This window comes from Scaptodrosophila lebanonensis, unplaced genomic scaffold, assembly GCF_003285725.1.
Source record: "Scaptodrosophila lebanonensis strain 11010-0011.00,11010-0021.00 unplaced genomic scaffold, SlebRS2 tig00000085-arrow-pilon, whole genome shotgun sequence".
In the NCBI taxonomy this organism is placed as follows: Eukaryota; Metazoa; Arthropoda; class Insecta; order Diptera; family Drosophilidae; genus Scaptodrosophila; species Scaptodrosophila lebanonensis.
Genome location: NW_022060564.1, coordinates 248141 through 265767, shown reverse-complemented (window position 1 = coordinate 265767; position 17627 = coordinate 248141). Strand labels below are relative to the sequence as shown.

At 40.9% G+C, this 17627-nt stretch overlaps 7 protein-coding genes and 1 non-coding gene across 8 annotated transcripts; 3 read left to right on the top strand and 5 right to left on the bottom strand.

Moving 5' to 3' along the window:
• Positions 1–1191: 1191 nt before the first annotated feature.
• LOC115626298 (zinc finger protein 260) lies at positions 1192–4740 on the top strand. Its single transcript, XM_030521625.1, has 7 exons — positions 1192–1455; positions 1824–1994; positions 2054–2254; positions 2305–2827; positions 2881–3166; positions 3236–3424; positions 3586–4740. Exons 2-7 carry the CDS (start codon positions 1839–1841, stop codon positions 4022–4024), a joined length of 1794 nt encoding a protein of 597 aa, XP_030377485.1. The 5' UTR covers positions 1192–1455; positions 1824–1838; the 3' UTR covers positions 4025–4740.
• Positions 4741–5651: 911 nt separating this feature from the next.
• LOC115626275 (60S ribosomal protein L5) lies at positions 5652–7253 on the bottom strand. The gene is made up of 4 exons (XM_030521598.1): positions 7134–7253; positions 6687–6950; positions 6168–6605; positions 5652–5926 (listed from the first exon to the last, which is right to left on the bottom strand). The coding sequence occupies exons 1-4, from the start codon at positions 7134–7136 to the stop codon at positions 5735–5737; spliced, it is 897 nt and encodes a 298-aa protein (XP_030377458.1). The 5' UTR covers positions 7137–7253; the 3' UTR covers positions 5652–5734.
• Positions 7254–7480: 227 nt separating this feature from the next.
• LOC115626406 lies at positions 7481–9827 on the bottom strand. The gene is made up of 2 exons (XM_030521771.1): positions 7707–9827; positions 7481–7633 (listed from the first exon to the last, which is right to left on the bottom strand). Exons 1-2 carry the CDS (start codon positions 9822–9824, stop codon positions 7496–7498), a joined length of 2256 nt encoding a protein of 751 aa, XP_030377631.1. The 5' UTR covers positions 9825–9827; the 3' UTR covers positions 7481–7495.
• Positions 9828–10252: 425 nt separating this feature from the next.
• Positions 10253–11334, top strand: LOC115626334 (iron-sulfur protein NUBPL). Its single transcript, XM_030521679.1, has 2 exons — positions 10253–10483; positions 10545–11334. The coding sequence occupies exons 1-2, from the start codon at positions 10270–10272 to the stop codon at positions 11273–11275; spliced, it is 945 nt and encodes a 314-aa protein (XP_030377539.1). The 5' UTR covers positions 10253–10269; the 3' UTR covers positions 11276–11334.
• Positions 11314–12835, bottom strand: LOC115626335 (deoxynucleotidyltransferase terminal-interacting protein 2). The gene is made up of 3 exons (XM_030521680.1): positions 12608–12835; positions 12183–12538; positions 11314–11703 (listed from the first exon to the last, which is right to left on the bottom strand). The coding sequence occupies exons 1-3, from the start codon at positions 12777–12779 to the stop codon at positions 11332–11334; spliced, it is 900 nt and encodes a 299-aa protein (XP_030377540.1). The 5' UTR covers positions 12780–12835; the 3' UTR covers positions 11314–11331.
• On the bottom strand, positions 11770–12139 carry LOC115626640. Its single transcript, XR_003995613.1, has one exon. It is a non-coding gene; the product is annotated as a small nucleolar RNA U85 (small nucleolar RNA).
• A 107-nt stretch (positions 12836–12942) lies between the features above and the next one.
• LOC115626276 (RNA polymerase I-specific transcription initiation factor RRN3) lies at positions 12943–15526 on the top strand. Its single transcript, XM_030521599.1, has 6 exons — positions 12943–13421; positions 13480–13958; positions 14014–14505; positions 14579–14754; positions 14813–15062; positions 15158–15526. Exons 1-6 carry the CDS (start codon positions 13206–13208, stop codon positions 15390–15392), a joined length of 1848 nt encoding a protein of 615 aa, XP_030377459.1. The 5' UTR covers positions 12943–13205; the 3' UTR covers positions 15393–15526.
• On the bottom strand, positions 15418–17105 carry LOC115626278 (zinc finger protein 250-like). Its single transcript, XM_030521600.1, has 3 exons — positions 16892–17105; positions 16414–16835; positions 15418–16329 (listed from the first exon to the last, which is right to left on the bottom strand). The coding sequence occupies exons 1-3, from the start codon at positions 17015–17017 to the stop codon at positions 15519–15521; spliced, it is 1359 nt and encodes a 452-aa protein (XP_030377460.1). The 5' UTR covers positions 17018–17105; the 3' UTR covers positions 15418–15518.
• Positions 17106–17627: the final 522 nt, after the last annotated feature.

The window sequence follows — 17627 nt, the reverse complement described above, 5'->3', positions numbered from 1 at the left end:
AATGCCAGCTGTTTGAAAAACCCATGAAGTTATATAGCAATGAGCAATGTATGTATTCGAAGATAAGTGGTGGTATTCCTGCACCTTATTTTAATTTGAATTATGTACAATATTCTTTTAATTCTTATTCAACGTAATCAAACTTATATATGTAAAAATGTAAGAGAAAAAATACTGGCGATAGTACCTAATAAAATTTTAAATATTTCCTGGAACTTCGAAATCTTACACATAAAAATGGAAGTATGTATGTAGTTCCAATTTTTCAAACCCGCTTCTTGCTCATCTACACTATAATAGAAAAATTGAGTCTGAATTTCATGATCGACAATGGAATATGAAACACGGCACTCGTGTCAATGCAGGGCAGCGATGTGCCACGAACAAGAAGTACCGCCTATGCCCATCTCTAACTAGTTGTGTTTGCGAGTGTGTGTATGCCATACACTGTATGGGTTTGTCCCCAACTGTTTGATATTTTGTGCCGTTTGTTGTTGCTGTGTCACATAAGCAGAACTTAAATGAATCGGACGTAATTTATAACACTGACTTTTCATTTGAAAAAAGTTAACAAATGTTAAAGCGCCAATAATTTACATTCCGCAGCATTTTTTGTATTCTTAATAGGTTTGAAACCCAAGTTAGAACTTCATAGGTAAAATAATACCAATTTTTCAAACAAACTTTGCAGTCAGTTTTTCCCGCTTTGAAGCTGGAATTTTTAAAAACTGATTCTTAGTGCTCACCCTATGGAAAGATACTTGAGTCGAAATTCCAGCCTCTACATTGATCACTAGCCAGGAAAAATTGTTTTATATATGTATGTACATGTGCGCTAGTGCATATAGACATGTATGTACGCATGCAACAAACAAGATCAATTTCAAAAAAGGGAGTCATAAAAAAAACCATAAAAAATGATCAATACAACCGTGCTTACCTTGACAATAACTATTTTTAGGTTCATATAAGTCCGCATCTTCTATACAAATTAACGTCACAATTCTTTTGAGTTTATTGGCCCTTTTAACAATCACAAACGCGCGGCGACATCGTCATATTGTTATCGAAACATTACAGTGCTCTCCAACACTTATACACAGTGTTTTTCGCTGTCTCTCTTCAGAGTTGGCGTCGTCACTTTCGAACTTATTACTCAGTCGTTTCGTGTGCTTCTTTGCGTAAGAATAAACGGGCAGCAATTTCGTTATTATTTTGCCGTCTCATGCGTAGTTTTTGTGCTGGAATTTGTTAGAGAAAGAAAAAACAATAATAAAGAGTTTCTTTCATTCCAAACAAAATAAAGTGGACAATAATTTCGTTGCCGGTTGCGCATTGCGCTGACACCGCACAAAGAATTACTGTGGCATTATATGAACATTGAGTTACAATTTTACGCTGTGTGCTATCTGGTGTTAAAAGTATCCGAAACATTTGCTGTTGGTTGCGTAAAAGGTAAAACCAAATTTAAACCAGGCACATGATATGCTCAGAAATTTGTTTAACATCTACGTATATATATAAGAAATGTATCCAGACGAATGGCAGTAACATACAATTGTGTGTATATTTATGGAATTTATGGTTTATTAAAAATAAAGTGTTACATTTCTATTGAGTACACATTTTTTGTCTCATCGTCGCCATTTTTAATCGTCCGTTTTCGACTCGCGTGCGTGTGTGAAATGGCGTATGTGCTCATAGTGTTATCCCATTCTCACAATATCTGATAGTGCTGTAAAACGGGCACAGTAATAAATGATTAAATTTCATATTGTTCAGCGAAATATTTAATTATTCAAATACTATATCACGTATTTTAGAGGACTGCGCATATAATGGAGGACCTCACCAAGAATATAATATTTACAACGAATGCCATTAATGGGCAGCCGGCAACCATACAGTATCAAACAGCAGATGGCACCATACTGAAACAACCGAAGATTGAGGGTCAGAAAGCTGAACAGCCTACTTTCTACTACACAACAAATGTAAGTTTATGAGCTCATAAGCAATATGCTTAGTCCTTACACATCTATTTATACTACAGGGCAACGCCGCCACTGTCAACTTGGCACAGCTTGCCACAACAGATGACAACAAGACTTGCTATATAGCACAGCCCGTGGGTGGATACAACTATGCTCTTGTCAATGGTATGCCGCTTAACCAGGGCACCGCTTTGGGCATAGCCACAGTAGATGCACAGGGTCGCATACAGATTGTAAATCAAAATAAGCCCATAGCAGCGGTAAGTGCATGTAATCTTAGCCACAGATCTGCAACCACCACCTTAAGCAGTCTTTCTCCACACATCCACAGACTATATCGCCGCTGCAGAACACAATATCCAATATTAGTTTCAAGTGCGATGTCTGTGCGGCCATGTTTCCACATTTAGCGCTCCTCAACGCCCACAAGCGTACCCATACTGACGGCACGGATCAACAGCAGCAGCACAACGCTCAGCAACAGGACGCTATAACGGTAGTGAACGCGCAGGGTCTGGTGCAAACACAGAACATTATAACTGAGAATGGCCAAATGGGCCAGATACAAATTGTGTCTTCCGATGCACTCGAGCCAGTTCAGCAATCTGTGATGCAGCAACAACAGCTTCAACAGGCTCCACAGCAGCAGCAGCACGACTCGGGAAACCAAAAGGGTATGCATACCAGTAAGTGCATCAGTTGCGGTAATGCCATAATGCAGCAATCAAAGCGCAAAGGCCAGAAACAAGTGCGTTGCGAGACCTGCATGCAAAATGAACAGGCGGGGCAGCAACAGCAACAACAGCAGCAACAGATTTTTGTCACACCCGATGGTGAGTAGAAATGGGAATGGCGAATTATACGTTATTAAATGTACTTTTTGCAGGTTCAATGGCACACCCTGTCCAAATCATATCAACCACACCGCAAGCGCAAGCGCAGCTGCAACAGATTGTGGCACAACAGACTGGCACCACAGGCACCACACCCAAACGTGAAACAACAACAACACCAGCTGGCCATCATCCTGTCAAGAAACGCAATTCCCAGCAGCTGACAAAATGCCAAAAGTGCAATGGGTCCGGGGTTGTTATGGTCGGCCAACAGCAACCGCAGCAGACGCATAACGCGGGCACATCCGTCAAGCAATCACCAGTGACTGTGAAATCAGAGTAAGTGCTGCCACCTGCAGCAGCAGGTCCAAAATACAGAGTCAAAGACTAATTAAATTTAACACACAGGAATCCAAACAAACCACATGTCTGCAACATTTGCGGAGGCCTCTTCTCCCGTTATTCCAGTTTGTGGTCGCACAAAAAGCTACACAGTGGTGAAAAGAACTATAAGTGCACAATCTGCGGATTGGCCTTTGCTAAAGCAGTCTATCTGAAGAATCATGCGCGCATACATACTGGTGAAAAGCCTTACAAGTATGTGCAACTTTTCGAATGTAAAACAGCTTTTTTGTTTCGGCACACATTGCTTTCTTAAATATTGTTCGAATGAAAAATATGATGTTGATGTTCTTTAATTGCCTTAATAGTTTTGCATAGTGTTATGGAACTTGCGCTTATACACTTTATATTTTCAGATGTCAAACGTGTGGCATGCAGTTCTCACAGTCGCCGCATCTCAAGAATCACGAACGGACCCACAGCGGCGAACGTCCATATGTGTGTGGTGTGTGTGATAAGGGCTTTGCCCGTCATGCCACGCTCTGGAACCATAGACGTATTCATACTGGTGAAAAGCCTTACAAGTGTGAAATATGCGGCTCAGCATTCTCACAGGCGGCTCATCTCAAGAACCACGCCAAGGTGCACTCTGGCGAAAAACCATACAAATGTGAAATCTGCTCAGCCGCCTTTGCTGATCGCTTTGCACTTAAGCGTCATCGCGGCATACATCAGAAATACGGACAGACTGCGCCACGGCAACCCGCCGGAACCGATAGCATGGTGGTACACAAGCAGGAACTCCCCGATATGGATGACGATGCGCAGACGGAGGTTATCATCGGAGGCTTATAGATAAGAGCAACAAACGCTAACAGCAATGCAAAAACGTCGACAACAACCACAACGCACCCCAGTGCAGAGTATTCAAATCAGCAACAGCAGTACGGGCCGCAAAATTATCAGCAGACAGCTGGAGGATACTACTACCAGTCCCAATCCCAACAACAGCTGCATTGCGGCGACACCGCATTCAATGCAACGACGCCCTATTGAGATATAGAGAGCATGCAAATTATTAAATGTAAATAATCTGGCATGATGGATCGTATTAGCATTACTATTTAGGACACAAATAAGGATAAACATATAGATTTCCGTTCTTTTTCGTAGGTATAATTTTTTAAGATCCACGAATTTGGGTAATATTTTTGAAAAAATATAATCCTAACAATGCTATTTGTTTCTGTAAACAAACGAAAATAACATAATTTATTCATACAATGTAAATTAGCAATTTTCCCGAATTATGTCTAAGTGTTATAGCATATTTCGATAAATTAAAATAGACCCATAATTACACGAAAATAGCGGTTAGTGGGCGGGGCAGCACAGCATCTAAATTACGTTCGTTAGAATGTGTAAGGGCACATAACTGCATAATTAAACCCTTGCGTTTGCAAAACAATATTAGTATTAAGTGCGAACAGTTTAAATACAATTTATATGTACATATAAATAAGTATTATAACAACATAACTTAAACAAATAAATGCATATTTGAATACAAATTCGATCCTTTTTTCTTGGGAATATATAAATAAAACTTATTGAGCCGAAAGAAAGGAATGCTAAAGCCAACCGAGCTGAACTCTTAAATACCCTGTACCACCCCGCAAAAAAATAATTAACAGCATACATTTACATCAGAATGATGTGTATGCGTGTAAAGAAATAAATGCTTGTATACAGTAAAGAAATAAATCAAAGCAGCAACCACAGTTGCCGGCAGAGCTTGGGCATATATATTTATGGCTTCAACTTTCTACCTAATCAACCTATCAATGAAACTTGGCATACGGACACACAAGCACTAACTGGATGTACATTTCAATATTCGAAGAATTACAGAAGTTATAAAAAAATCCAAAATAGCGGTGGAGTGGGAGAATAAAAAAACAAACTTGACCTGCCTAGGGCTTATGGACACCTGGATACCAAGTTTGGTAACTATAGCTCTTGTAACTCCAGAGATCCATGCGCTCGTCCAGACGGACGGACAGACGTAAATCGATTTGACTTGTCATCCAGATCAAAAATATATATACTTTGTTGGGTCTGTTACATACATTCGCACAAAACTAGTATACCCTTTCACCCTTTGGGCACAGGGTATAAATACCCATACTTTTAAATGTCGATTTTTATCAAAAATAATAATTTTATAATTAACATTTTATATTCATTATAATATAAAAGGATACTTAAGTCGTTAAAAAATTAAGACTTACCTGATTTCACTCTTCTTCCCAAACTGATTAATATTTGCGTTCACATAAATGGATAGTTAAATTTCATAAGCCAATGTATTCCTCCAGTATAGTGCACTGCTGCCCAAAATTACAAACATCCTCAAAATATGTGCTGATGTCAACACCGAGATGACCATTAAAAGACAAGATTTTGTAAAATTAAAGAAACATTTATGACATATTGGCAATTGTAAATAATACAATTGATTTCCATTTTTATTTCTTTCAAACTACCAATAGAAACTGCTGTTGTTTAGGCCTCAGTCTCAGACTGGAGCTTAGCCACATAGGCGGCCTTATGTGCGGCAATCTTAGTCTTGCGCTGCTCGTTCGTGAGTTTCTTGGCATTCCACCTCTTCTTCGAAGCACCAGACTTTGGAGCGGCAGCCGTGTGGCCTGGGTCGTTGCGAATGGCCTGGTGGGCTTTCTTGTAGATATCCTCAATCTGGAATTGAAATAAACATTTATTAAGGTTAGCTAACCCAATGAAAACAGCCGTTCAATTGTAAGTAATTAAAAGTAATGTGAAACCATAACAGGAAGCGCAAACCAATAAACGGAATGAGCTTCGAACTTAGGTCTACGAGCTTTAATGTGGTCCACAGATGGCACAGCCGCATTTAGAATAGAAATTGCAGCGGTAATTTTGAAAGTGGACGTGACAATCATTTGCGCACAATACTTACATCATCAGCACGGATGCCCAGCTTTATATAACGGCTGAACTGGCGCTTGAAGCTCTCCTCATCCTCCTCCTCCAAGGTACGCATGTAGTCAGCAACATGCTGACCGAAAATGTGAGCGCGATGGACGTCAGCATTGAAACTCTTGGTCTCAGCGGAATAGCCGGGGAAACGCTTCACCGAGTGTGGGATGTTCAAACCACCATCGACAGCGCCCTTCATGGCGCCAAAGACACGGGCACCGGTTGTGGTGCGCGCCAAACCGACATCCAAGTAACAACGGAATGCACCTGGACCTTCATCGACAGGCTCAACGTTGTATTCCTCGCCAGTAACCTCAGTGCAGCCGGCGTATAGTGAGTCCAATCCCAACTTGTTAAGCACACGACGAGCCACCAAAAGGCCAGTGCAATAGGCAGCGGCGTAGTTGGTTAAACCGACCTACATTTTTGGTGTTTTAAATTGAGTATTTATTCACTCGTTATTAAATTGTCAAGTATTATTATATTCACGACTGCTCACCTTGATGCCATATTTCGGCAACTCATGGGAGTAGGCAGCGCACACAACGCGGTCACCTTCAATGCGAGCATAGGCAATCTGCACGGTAATGTCCTTGTTGGACAAACGCACAATCAGGCGGTACTTGGGAGTGTTGTACTTGTTCTTGTCCTGGAAAGTCAGACGCTTCCTGGCATAGTAATCGGTCTTGCCCTCACGACGCCTGCGGAATTTAACTTGATACCGCTTGAAGTACTGCTTGTTCTTGACTACCTTGACGAAACCCTGCAAACACCATTGAGAAAAACATATATTGTGGAGGACGGGCTCGGGTACTGAACGAAACTAAAGTTTTAAATCGGCAATTCGCAAGCCCATCTGATGCTGTTTTCGGAAACTATTGCTCTGAACAACATGCACATAAACGAAATTATGCGTTTTTTCTACTATATCGCTTTTATTACCCACCATTTCTCACTTTCTATTGATTATACGCGACACCGACGGTAAAACGCGATGTTTTCCCACGTAGGTTAGGAAGAAAAAGAGATGGCAATGGTCTAGCGCAGGGAAGGCCAACGATAACAAAATTAGTACACATTAATTCTAAGACATTTCCGAACTAAAAACGGTCACACTCACACTAACTAGCAGAGTTGTTTTCAATTCGACTGCTGTTTATTTCGATGCATCGTTTTTTTTTTAAATACCCATCGGTGGACATCCAAATTGATGTTTTCGGTCCGACTTACATCCCTACTGATATTTTTAGGGTAATTATTTTTTTAAAAGTTGCATTCAAAAGCATAATAATATAATAAAATTAGTTTTCAATTTTTTAATATTGTATTGCGTATTTTATCATATGCTCTATGTAATGTTTCCAAATATACTGGAATATTTGTTTTTATCCCTTCTTTACCTGGTGATTGTGTGCCATAAAATTTCTCAATGTCGCATTGCAATTCCTGAAAAGGTGTTATAGAAAGTAAATTGATTAAAAATATATCACAAACCAGCTTATGACACAGCATAGCATACCGTGATCTGTTGATTTAAGTTCATATCTTCTGCCCCATTTGTGCACTTGATCTCATTTAACACCAGATGTAGCTTAAAATAATATATAGCCGGAGCATTCATACTTTGCAAAGTGAAGATACAGGTGTCGTAATTATCAGTGGAAGTAATGATAAGCTTCGTATCAATAAAATAAATATCATTGACACTATCCTGGGACTCACTTTCACCATCGAAGGCAGCGAATATTCCGTCAAACTTTGTGTTCTCGGGTACTTGCATTTTGTGGGTAATCATCAAGTTGCCTGTTCTTTTGGGTTGGTTTGGAATAATATCTGCGACAGTGGGTTCATTAAATATATTAAAAGAAGAGTGATGGAAACTAAATAATCGACAGTAAGTTTCGCTCGTCTTTTTCACTTCAACTGGAATTGTGATAGCACAGATCTGTGAGTGCAACTCCACAAACGCCACAAGCTTCATTGTGAACTCAGGCAGTTTTTCGTTTAAGGCATTATGCAAGGATATCAAGATACAGCAATCCCTATCAATCAGCAGCTGTGGTGAAACACAAATTACATAAGCTTGCTCCTCCTGATAGACTACTAGCTGCCATTGATTGCTGCACAGTAGTTGCTGAGGTTCGTTCACCTTGAGTCGAAGTGTGACATAGATGCCGCTGCTATCTATTTCGGCTTTTCGGACCGTATGCAGAATTACTGTATTCTTATCGTTCCGGGGCAGATAGCGCATATACATCAGTGATGCCTCTAAGAGAGGTAAGCTGCCCTTTTTCTTGCGCGCAATAGCCAACAATCGCTGATTTTCAAGCTCAGCCTTGGTTGGCTGTCGCAAACGTTCTGGCTGCTGCTCGAAGAGTGCCAACGCATGTGCGTCCTTTAACAGACTTTCAAGAAACGAAGGCGTCAGATCTTTTAGGATGTCGCCATGTGCGTTATTCTTGGTGTGCTTGCTAAATCCTATTCGATAAAATATATTGTTTTCGCTGAGACACACAAGTTGCTCTGAATGCTGCACATATGTGCACGCCACCATGCCCGGTATGGATTTGGCGCAACGGTGCGTTCGACAACTATCCGTTAGCTCATCATATTCGTATCGGAGACGCACAATTTGTTCTCCATCAGTATAGTAGAAATCACCATTATCGCTACTGCCATCAAAATCCAGCCATTTGGCACCGACAAAGTACATACGACGCTGTTTTAAGCCCGTTAGCTTGGAGACAAACCACATGTCAACGCTGCCGCAGCTCAGGTAGACTAAACAGAGATTACTTTTCGGAAATATGCGTACAAAATCAACAGATGCTGCATAGGTGCATTGCATTTCTATGAGATAATGAGGATCGGCGTCTGGATCCTGTGGCAGTAGAGCAAAGACTTGTCCAGCTATGCTAAAAATGTGCAGCTGTTCTCCAATAGTAGCCACACCAAATAGCTTCAGCATGAAATCATGATCCTCCTGGGTGACTGTGAGCGTTGTAATCGTTGTTCGATCGTTTTTCCAGTCACAATTAAATATGTTCTGATCATCGTAGGTAATGTCAAAACTGCTCAGCACAGTACTCTCGCCCTTATCAAAGCTTGGTACATCTGCATAGGTCTCCAGAAACAGTCGTTGCTTGATTTCGTCGTGACGAATCACACTGAAACCATTCTCGTTTCGGGAAAAACAACGCACGCCACTGAGCCAGGGAACAATGTGTAGGGATTTTATAGAGCCATAGCAATAAATATGCCCGTCTGACATTAGTAACAGGCTGTTGTAATTAAGGATACACATAGCTTGCAAATATCTGCGTCCGTTGGTTGGCAACGGAACCCGGACCTTTATCATGTCTACGTTCTCTCCCCTTTTGGAATTTCTGAGGCGAAAATTAAGCAGGTAATACTCGTTCCAGACGACAAACACAGACTTTCCGGCGCCATCACTGTGATTTATGAGCCCGCATGGCTGGAAAAGTGTATCATCCTCTATAGACCACACTGGATACCTTTCGTTTGCGTGTTCAGAAACTTTTGAATTTTCTTCTTTTTTGTAAATTTTGTTCAAGCATCCATCTTGCTTCGCGCTTTCAAGTTCCAAAAACTGTGTATTAAAAGATTGGTTGTCCATGACGTGCAGACCCTATTTATAATCGGTCCCATAAACAATATATGTATGTATGTTGTATATAAAATAAAAACCAACTAGAGTTTCCGCCTAAAGATCAGCTGTTAGGTTTCAGAGATGAATTGAACCCAAACGTCTTAAAGGCGGTAATTTGTTGTTTGAAGTTAAACATCCCGCCCTTTTTCTTTTCTAAAAATTATCCCTACCACTTCAAAATATTTATATTTTCTTCTGTTCATATTAAATTATTTTCAATATAAAATCTGACGCCGTGTAATTTTTACTAAGAAAACATAACACAAAAATTCGTAGAAAATACACATTTTATCGGATTTTTATCGATTAGTCAAATCGAATTTTTAAAATTCGGTATTTTTATCAACGCAAATATAATTGTAAGGGTCAGTGTCAATCCTAACAACATTACTATTTTTAATGAGGGGGAGAAATGCTACAAATAATTGAAAAAGCAATGATAAGCTGTAACTTGATAGCAGCGCGTAGTCGGATCCTGTGCTACCGGTCTTTTGCCACAAAGCTAACAGAACATCAGACTGCGATGATGGCGCGCGGTCTTCCCAAACAAGCCCCTCTACCCGGCGTACGGGATATAGTTGTGGTGGCTTCCGGTAAAGGAGGCGTGGGCAAGACCACCGTGGCTGGCAAGTTATACGACTCGTTGATCAGTTAAGTGGATTTCAATAAATCGTACGTCACTTGCAGTGAACTTAGCTGTAAGCATGGCAAGAATGGGCAAGCGTGTCGGGCTTCTGGATGGTGACATTTTCGGACCAAGCATACCACTAATGATGAATTTGCATAGCGAGCCATTCGTAAATGACAAAAACATGATGGTGCCACCACAGAACTATAACATCAAGTGTATATCCATGGGCATGCTGACGCCACCCGATGGCGCTATAATATGGCGTGGACCGATGGTTATGTCCGCCATACAACGCTTACTTAAAGGCACCGATTGGGGCCCGTTGGATATGCTAGTCGTTGACACTCCTCCGGGTACAGGAGAAGTACATCTGTCGTTGACACAACATGTGCCCATTGCAGGTGTCGTACTTGTAAGCACTCCACATGCCGCTGCAATGGAAGTGACGCTGCGCGGTGCACAAATGTACAATAAATTTAAAGTGCCCATCTTTGGACTCGTTGAGAACATGCGATATTCAATCTGCTCCAATTGCAACCAGCGTATGGAGTTGTTTAAAGACCCAGAAGGCAAATCCTTCAAGGGGTTGCCCGACACACTAGTGTCGCTGCCGCTTGAACCGATTATAGCCGAATGCTGCGAGTCTGGCGTGCCCGTTGTCATTAAATATCCAGATTCTGAATATGCCAAATGCTTTACCAACCTCGCGATGACTATAAGCAACATGCTGACACAACGTAAGCAAACGGCAGAAGCGGCGAAGGATGATGTTAGGAAACTATCTTAATGTATATAGGGATAGCAATAAAAAATGTTTTTGTTGAATATATATTACCAGTTGCATTATTTATGTTTCTTTAATTTCTTCATTTTCTTCATAGCCTTGCGATGAGCGTATTTGTTTGTACGTTGAAGTACTTCATTGTATTTTCGTTTGTTGAACTTCTGGAACGCCTCATCCTCTAGCAGCTCATCAACCAACGTCTTCTTGCTCTTTCGAGTATTTCTTTCGCTGTAGTGATCCAGAGGCGAGTGCTGGACAGTGCCAATTTGGAAATACTTGGGCAGCACTTTCAGATCGTTCTTCTTGTAGAAATGTTTAGGATCTAGGACAGAACGCATTTGTATGATCTTCAGCTCGTTTCTCATCTCTTGATTTACTTCGGTGGCGGGCAGATCAAACCAGCCACTACCCTTGGTTTTTGCTCTCTCCGCCTATAAGAAATTATACATTGTTAGCAGCGGCTTATAATACACAAAAGAAAAACATTTAAATGTATTATAAATCAGATTACTAAAGACGTCGTCAATGTTGCATTGACGCACACCTCAGCAGCTGCTGTTTAACGGCAATAGCATCGAGCGTTTCATTAAAGTATATGTGGAAGTATATGCCAAAGCGTAAATTATCTGCCTTGGTTTAACGGCAGACAACAGTCTCAGTCACTGGCGTGTTGTCTATGCTTACTGTTCCGCTGGCCTTACAGCAACCGCCGAACACTTTCAGGCGGCCGCTAAGATTACAACGGACGAAACTGAGATGCTATTGTCTATGGCTGAGTCTTGCCACAGGAGTGCCTCAAGCAGTGTGCGCCATGCTTTTACTCTACGGTATGTAGAGTTTCGGGTGTCGAATATGTCATCATTTTTAACAATCTAAAATGAAATTACCAATGAACGGCAAATTAACTTACTCGATTTAATATACGCTGTTTCCGTATGGGAACTCTGGGTAGAGCTTTTATCTGTTCAAAGCCCGGCACGTGTCGCGTGTTTTGCATGTGTTGCTTCACAAGCGATTCACGCAAATCCAACTCCTCTTCCATCTTGCCAGTTTCCTCATTGAAGCCACTGGTGTCGACTGCGCCAGCGGCACCACGCCTACGGTTTTGTGGTGTATTGCGTGTGTATGTATTATCAGTTTGCAAAGCCACGTTTAATTGCTCAGAAACTGCGGCCAGTTCCAGGGCCACTTTTGAAGTTTTCTTGCTGGCTGCGGTTTGCACGGAGGCGACAGCTTGGCTAATATCTTTGCTTGATAATTTAACCCCTGTACAGTTTAAATACATATTTATATTTTAACTCAAGTGAAAAGAAAACGAATATTAATACGAATTACAAAAAAATTCTAAAGCGCCATCATCTGCATTCTGACCAACATTGTGGTTTGTTTCTGCTTCACTCAGTAAATCCTTTTCATGAAATACATTGCTATAGAGTGGGACAGAGCTCTTGGCTTCACCAAGTAGCTGTTGATCACCCTTTGTGTCCAGCATAAAAAGCGAAGACATCTTGTGTGGAATAATAAAATGCCGAATTATAATTTAGCAACTACCGGACTTCAGCATGTGGACGTCTGAGAAAAATGTCTTTTTTTCTCAGCCCTGCACGACGCGCTGTAATTTGTCGTTATGCAACACTGTTTAAGTGACAGCGCACAACGTGCTGTTTTTTTGGGCTCTTACGCAGATTCATTAGCGAATTAGTTGAATATCAGTTGAGGTGTTAAGGATAATGAACATTTTGCAACGATCGGATTGTATGAAGTGTATTAGGAGCGGTCTTATTCATAGAATATTGAACTAAAATATGTTTTAGTTGTGGTCAACAAGAATCAGAGAGCAACTGCTTACGTTATCAGTGCAACTTGCTAGGAATTGCGCATTATAGAGAAATAGCAACAGTCTGATTTTCCTTTAACTTGTATCCGTTGAATTATGTCTGTTTACACGACAAAGACGGGCATTACGTCCATACTGAAACCTGTAAGCACAGCAGACCGGGAGCGTGCCAAGACAGCAGCCCTAAACAAGGTGCGCTTTGCCACGCCAAAAGAAAAAGGCCTCATCGCATCGGTTAATGCGGCCCTAAACAAAAACGATTTCAACACAGTTAAAGAATTTACATTCTTTCTACGCGAAGCACAGTTAAGCGTAAGTTTTGGCAGTTTAAAAATCACGGAAATATTATGTATTATTTTGCCTTTTTTAGGATGATGAAGTTGTGACAATTATGCAAGATGCACGCAAAATTGTGCATGATCTCACATCACAGTTTGCTAACGTTGTAGAGGCCCTGCTGTCGTTGTCCTGGAAAAAGCGCAGCAAAGAAGCAGTGCAGGCGTATATTGAATTTAGCATAGATGTCATAGTTGCTCACAATACTTATATACACATGGGTGTGCAAAACCTGATCGTCAACTGGATTCCAGGCGACCAGGATGCTGATTGGATCCTCGGTTGCCCGTCGGAAAGTGTACGCGAGGAGCTGGAAATTGTGCACGCTCTACTAAATCGCATTCTCACAGCAGTGCCTATGGCAATGGATGTAGTCTTTGATGCAATAGCTGCCAAATTTCCCTACTTTAAAAGACCTGCACATGTTACGGCTGGTTTTCTGTACAATGTGCTACGGCTCATAGAATATAAGCCAGTTTTTGAGGAGGTGCTCTTGCAGCTGGTACTGCAGAAGTAAGTTATTGTTTGCACTTTAAATTATGAACCTAGTATCTAACTTTCTTTTTAGACTGTTAGTATTAGACGTGAATGCGCCACGGGACGAAATTGATCTCGATGAGGAAACTGATGATGAAGACCAAATGGATGAGGATCATATGTTTCACATGGAAGACCTCCCAAACGCTGGGTCAAAACCGGTTCAATGCATGAAGCACCCCATTGCACAAACATTGGACATATGTCTAATGAGACTTTACAAGTTCCTGGAAAATAAATGCCGTCCCGTACGCGACTCCACGGAAGAAGATCGGTGTTCTAAAAATCGTTTTTTCAAGATGCTGTTGAACATTTTCGAGAATGTGCTGCTTCCCAGCCACAACACTCATCACGTCCAATTCGTAATATTTCACGTCTGCAGCTTCAAGCAGCCGTATGCTGAATCGTTCCTCTATACGCTGTTGCAGAAGGTTCAGAACCCTAACATGTCAGCTGTTATACGACATGCGGCCGTCGGCTACATGGCCAGTTTCCTGGCACGTGCCAAGTACGTGCCATTAAAGTGAGTTAAATGTACAATAGGGTAGTATTGCCCTTAAGAATTTATAAAAGCGGCTAAATTGATTCTTTTGCAGCACCATCACTTCATATCTCAAGGAGCTTTGCAAATGGGCACATACCTATATAGACGACAGTGACGAATACAGTCAAAACTGTACCCTTAAAGCCAATATAGTGTTCTTTTCGGTTTGTCAAGCTATTTTCTATCTAATAGCGTTTCGAGCTCGTGACCTCACTGCTAGCCCTAAAAGTAAGGTTATCTTAAATTGTTCATTGAGACATTACTGAACTTCTCTTTTTTTGCTTAGACTTGCTCTTTTTGCAGTCCTTGCAGCTCTCGAGGCTGGCAATGTGCCATTTTAATCCGTTACGGTACTGTCTACAACCAGTTGCCACCGCTTTTGCTGGTGTGATGCGTACTCACCAATTGGCGTACTGCCACACTGTTTTAGAGCGGAATGCACGACGCAAGTTGGCCACCGTTTATGGCTATGACAAGGCTCTACCAGAGGAAACTCTCGAGACATTCTTTCCATTTGATCCTTACTTGCTGAAATTGTAAGCTTTTTTATTTTAGATCATAATTGTGCGAATTTGCAATTATTTGATCATTTCGAAATTATTACAAATATCATATTCTTTACTTCCTGTAGATCGAACGAATTCATCGAACCAAACTACTTGGTGTACAAGGTGCATGAGCTGGAGGAACCGTCCGAATCGACAGTATCCCAGGTCTTGAGACGGAAGCGTGGCGACTCAGAAATGCAAGAGATTGATGATTTTATTCTTCCTTCGGACAAACGACAAAAGCTCAGTGAGCTATCTAAAAGTCAAGAGTTCGACAGGCAGTTCCATTATGGGACCTCTCCAGGTTTTAATGTCTAACATAACAGATACAACATGGGGGACATGAAGCTGAAGACTATATGTTAATGTATTATAACCTAGTTTATATAATTTGTATTGATCATTGCAATGTACATTAAATGGAGCAATTTAAAAATTGTTTTATTAGTTCAGTATTCCGACTTTACTTTTGTGTCGTGCGGCTCGCATATGTTCGATATGATGACCCGATGTGCGGAATGTTTGATGGCACACTTCGCATTTAAAGGGACGAGCGCCAGTGTGTAGTCGGAGGTGCAGTTGCAAAGCTGTATTAGAAGAGTACGATTTTCCACATACCTGACAGTTCACAACTGGGCGCTGACTCTGATGCGTTTGCATATGAGCGGTCAGCGTTGATTTTAATGTGAAGCGTTTTTGGCACACGCTGCAAGAGTGTGCTTTTAATCCTTTATGGATGCGCAAGTGTCTAGTGAGATCACTTGGTTTTTGAAAGGTTTTACCACAGTACTCGCAAGTTTTTCTTGACAGCACCCCCGAGCTTTTATTGCCATGTGCATTCGTCGTTGGCTCGCCGTCGAGCAAATGTCGCAGATGTGTTATCATGTGAGAGCGACAATTAAATTTGCGTGTGAAGTGCTTTGCACAATAGACGCACTTGTAGCGCCTTCCCAATATGTTCAATTGCTTCATGGGTTGGGGTTGAGGGAGCAAGTGAATAAGGCCGGAAAGCTCACTGTCAGGTTTCACTTTCCTGTGCTCGTTGTATGCTGCTTGGACAGAAGCGTTATGCTGTTCCCTTAAATGGATGTACAGATCTTGTTTTCGGCTGTAACTAGCGATACAAAGGTGGCAGGCGTTTTGCTTAGAAGCTAAATGCAGGCGCTTTTTGTGTTCGTTTAGCTTGGCTTGCGTTGAAAAAAGTTTAAAACACATACATGTGTAGGGTCTCTCTTTGGTATGTGTGCGCCTGTGTCTGCGAAAGAAATGAGTTATTCAGAATATTTAAATTAAATATTAACATAGGCGCTTATGTATGTGCATATATAAGTACTCATACCTTATGAGATCATAACTCTTGGCAAAGTCCTTGCTGCAAAATTCACAAACATAATAAAAAATGTTTGGTCCTCGTCGGATTTTTTGCGCAGTTATGAATTCAATTTTGCCAGTAGGATTCAACTTGTCCTTAAGCTGTACAAATTGACACAGGCGGCTCTCTTCAAGTGTTTCTTGTATTTTTGGTGGAGGAATCTCTGACTGTGCTATGTCATCATTTGTGGCTAAAATTTTCATGCCACTTTGCAGCTGTTTTAGGGCGGCAAGCGCATGTTGCGCCACCTCATGTACTGCATTCTCTTCGTTGGTTCTTTCCGAGAAGGCGTTATCAGTTGTTGGTACTAATGCACGGCCAGCATGTTTGAGGTGTTGATGTCTCTGCAGAGAGCTCTTTTGTGAAAACTTACTCGTGCAGTTAGGGCACTATGTGAAATTCTATTGTGTAAAAACATTTAAATTGAAAACGGGAACACACTTACTGGAAAAGGCTTCTGCTTGGTATGCACGACTTGGTGACGAATCAGATGTTGAGGTTTGATAAATTGTTTGCCACAATTGACGCAGGTGTTGGCAGAGTTTAAAACTTTATCCAAATCCATATACATATCAAATTAAAAATTTGTTTTGTTCAATGTATTTGTTGTTTGGTGTCAAATTTTAGCACTGCCATATGATTATGCTTGCACGAAAGCACTGCTATATAATTATGCTTGCACGAAAGCATGACACATATAATTTATTGAATTGCACCGAACTCAGTACTCTAGAATAAGCAATCAATGAATCTAAGAAATTAAAATATTACAAATAAAGAACAGCTTTTTAGACGGTATACATACATACATACTTACCACACGTTTAAATTGTCGTATTGAGTAAATCAGCTGATCGTCATCTGTTCCATACAAAATGTATTTGGCATTTTAGAGAATCTAAAAAAATGTGCGCAACTTTAGAAATAATTATGCACAACCCACTAATACACAATTAAAAATGTAGCAGTTTCGGTTTCCTTTTGTCTATTCAGTTGCTCCTACTAACAATTCCATTCAACTAAATCAAGCGGCAAAATAAATGCATTTTTGAAATAAATTGAATGCAAGACTGAAATCAGCATTTACCTGGCATAGACACAAACCCAACCAGGAATGCACTTTACTTAATTGCTTACTTTGACTTTGTATATAGAATTAATTTCTATCATCTTATTCAGAA

What these genes read in the sequence shown, in the direction of transcription:
- LOC115626298 (XM_030521625.1), top strand. Translation starts at nt 1,839, where the DNA reads ATGGAGGACCTCACCAAGAATATAATATTTACAACGAATGCCATTAAT. An exon ending in CTTTCTACTACACAACAAAT is followed by an intron (nt 1,995 to 2,053) that starts GTAAGTTTATGA and finishes TTTATACTACAG; the next exon opens with GGCAACGCCGCCACTGTCAA. An exon ending in ACTGGTGAAAAGCCTTACAA is followed by an intron (nt 3,425 to 3,585) that starts GTATGTGCAACT and finishes TTATATTTTCAG; the next exon opens with ATGTCAAACGTGTGGCATGC.
- LOC115626275 (XM_030521598.1), bottom strand. An exon ending in TGCCGAAATATGGCATCAAG is followed by an intron (nt 6,606 to 6,686) that starts GTGAGCAGTCGT and finishes CCAAAAATGTAG; the next exon opens with GTCGGTTTAACCAACTACGC. An exon ending in TGGGCATCCGTGCTGATGAT is followed by an intron (nt 5,927 to 6,167) that starts GTAAGTATTGTG and finishes TTTCAATTCCAG; the next exon opens with ATTGAGGATATCTACAAGAA.
- LOC115626406 (XM_030521771.1), bottom strand. Translation starts at nt 9,824, where the DNA reads ATGGACAACCAATCTTTTAATACACAGTTTTTGGAACTTGAAAGCGCG. An exon ending in ACTTAAATCAACAGATCACG is followed by an intron (nt 7,634 to 7,706) that starts GTATGCTATGCT and finishes ACACCTTTTCAG; the next exon opens with GAATTGCAATGCGACATTGA.
- LOC115626334 (XM_030521679.1), top strand. Translation starts at nt 10,270, where the DNA reads ATGCTACAAATAATTGAAAAAGCAATGATAAGCTGTAACTTGATAGCA. An exon ending in GGGCAAGACCACCGTGGCTG is followed by an intron (nt 10,484 to 10,544) that starts GCAAGTTATACG and finishes CGTCACTTGCAG; the next exon opens with TGAACTTAGCTGTAAGCATG.
- LOC115626335 (XM_030521680.1), bottom strand. Translation starts at nt 12,779, where the DNA reads ATGTCTTCGCTTTTTATGCTGGACACAAAGGGTGATCAACAGCTACTT. An exon ending in TGGCGCTTTAGAATTTTTTT is followed by an intron (nt 12,539 to 12,607) that starts GTAATTCGTATT and finishes TAAACTGTACAG; the next exon opens with GGGTTAAATTATCAAGCAAA. An exon ending in AACAGCGTATATTAAATCGA is followed by an intron (nt 11,704 to 12,182) that starts GTAAGTTAATTT and finishes AATTTCTTATAG; the next exon opens with GCGGAGAGAGCAAAAACCAA.
- LOC115626276 (XM_030521599.1), top strand. Translation starts at nt 13,206, where the DNA reads ATGTCTGTTTACACGACAAAGACGGGCATTACGTCCATACTGAAACCT. An exon ending in TACGCGAAGCACAGTTAAGC is followed by an intron (nt 13,422 to 13,479) that starts GTAAGTTTTGGC and finishes TGCCTTTTTTAG; the next exon opens with GATGATGAAGTTGTGACAAT. An exon ending in GATCCTTACTTGCTGAAATT is followed by an intron (nt 15,063 to 15,157) that starts GTAAGCTTTTTT and finishes TACTTCCTGTAG; the next exon opens with ATCGAACGAATTCATCGAAC.
- LOC115626278 (XM_030521600.1), bottom strand. Translation starts at nt 17,017, where the DNA reads ATGTATATGGATTTGGATAAAGTTTTAAACTCTGCCAACACCTGCGTC. An exon ending in CCAAGCAGAAGCCTTTTCCA is followed by an intron (nt 16,836 to 16,891) that starts GTAAGTGTGTTC and finishes AATTTCACATAG; the next exon opens with TGCCCTAACTGCACGAGTAA. An exon ending in AAGAGTTATGATCTCATAAG is followed by an intron (nt 16,330 to 16,413) that starts GTATGAGTACTT and finishes TTTCTTTCGCAG; the next exon opens with ACACAGGCGCACACATACCA.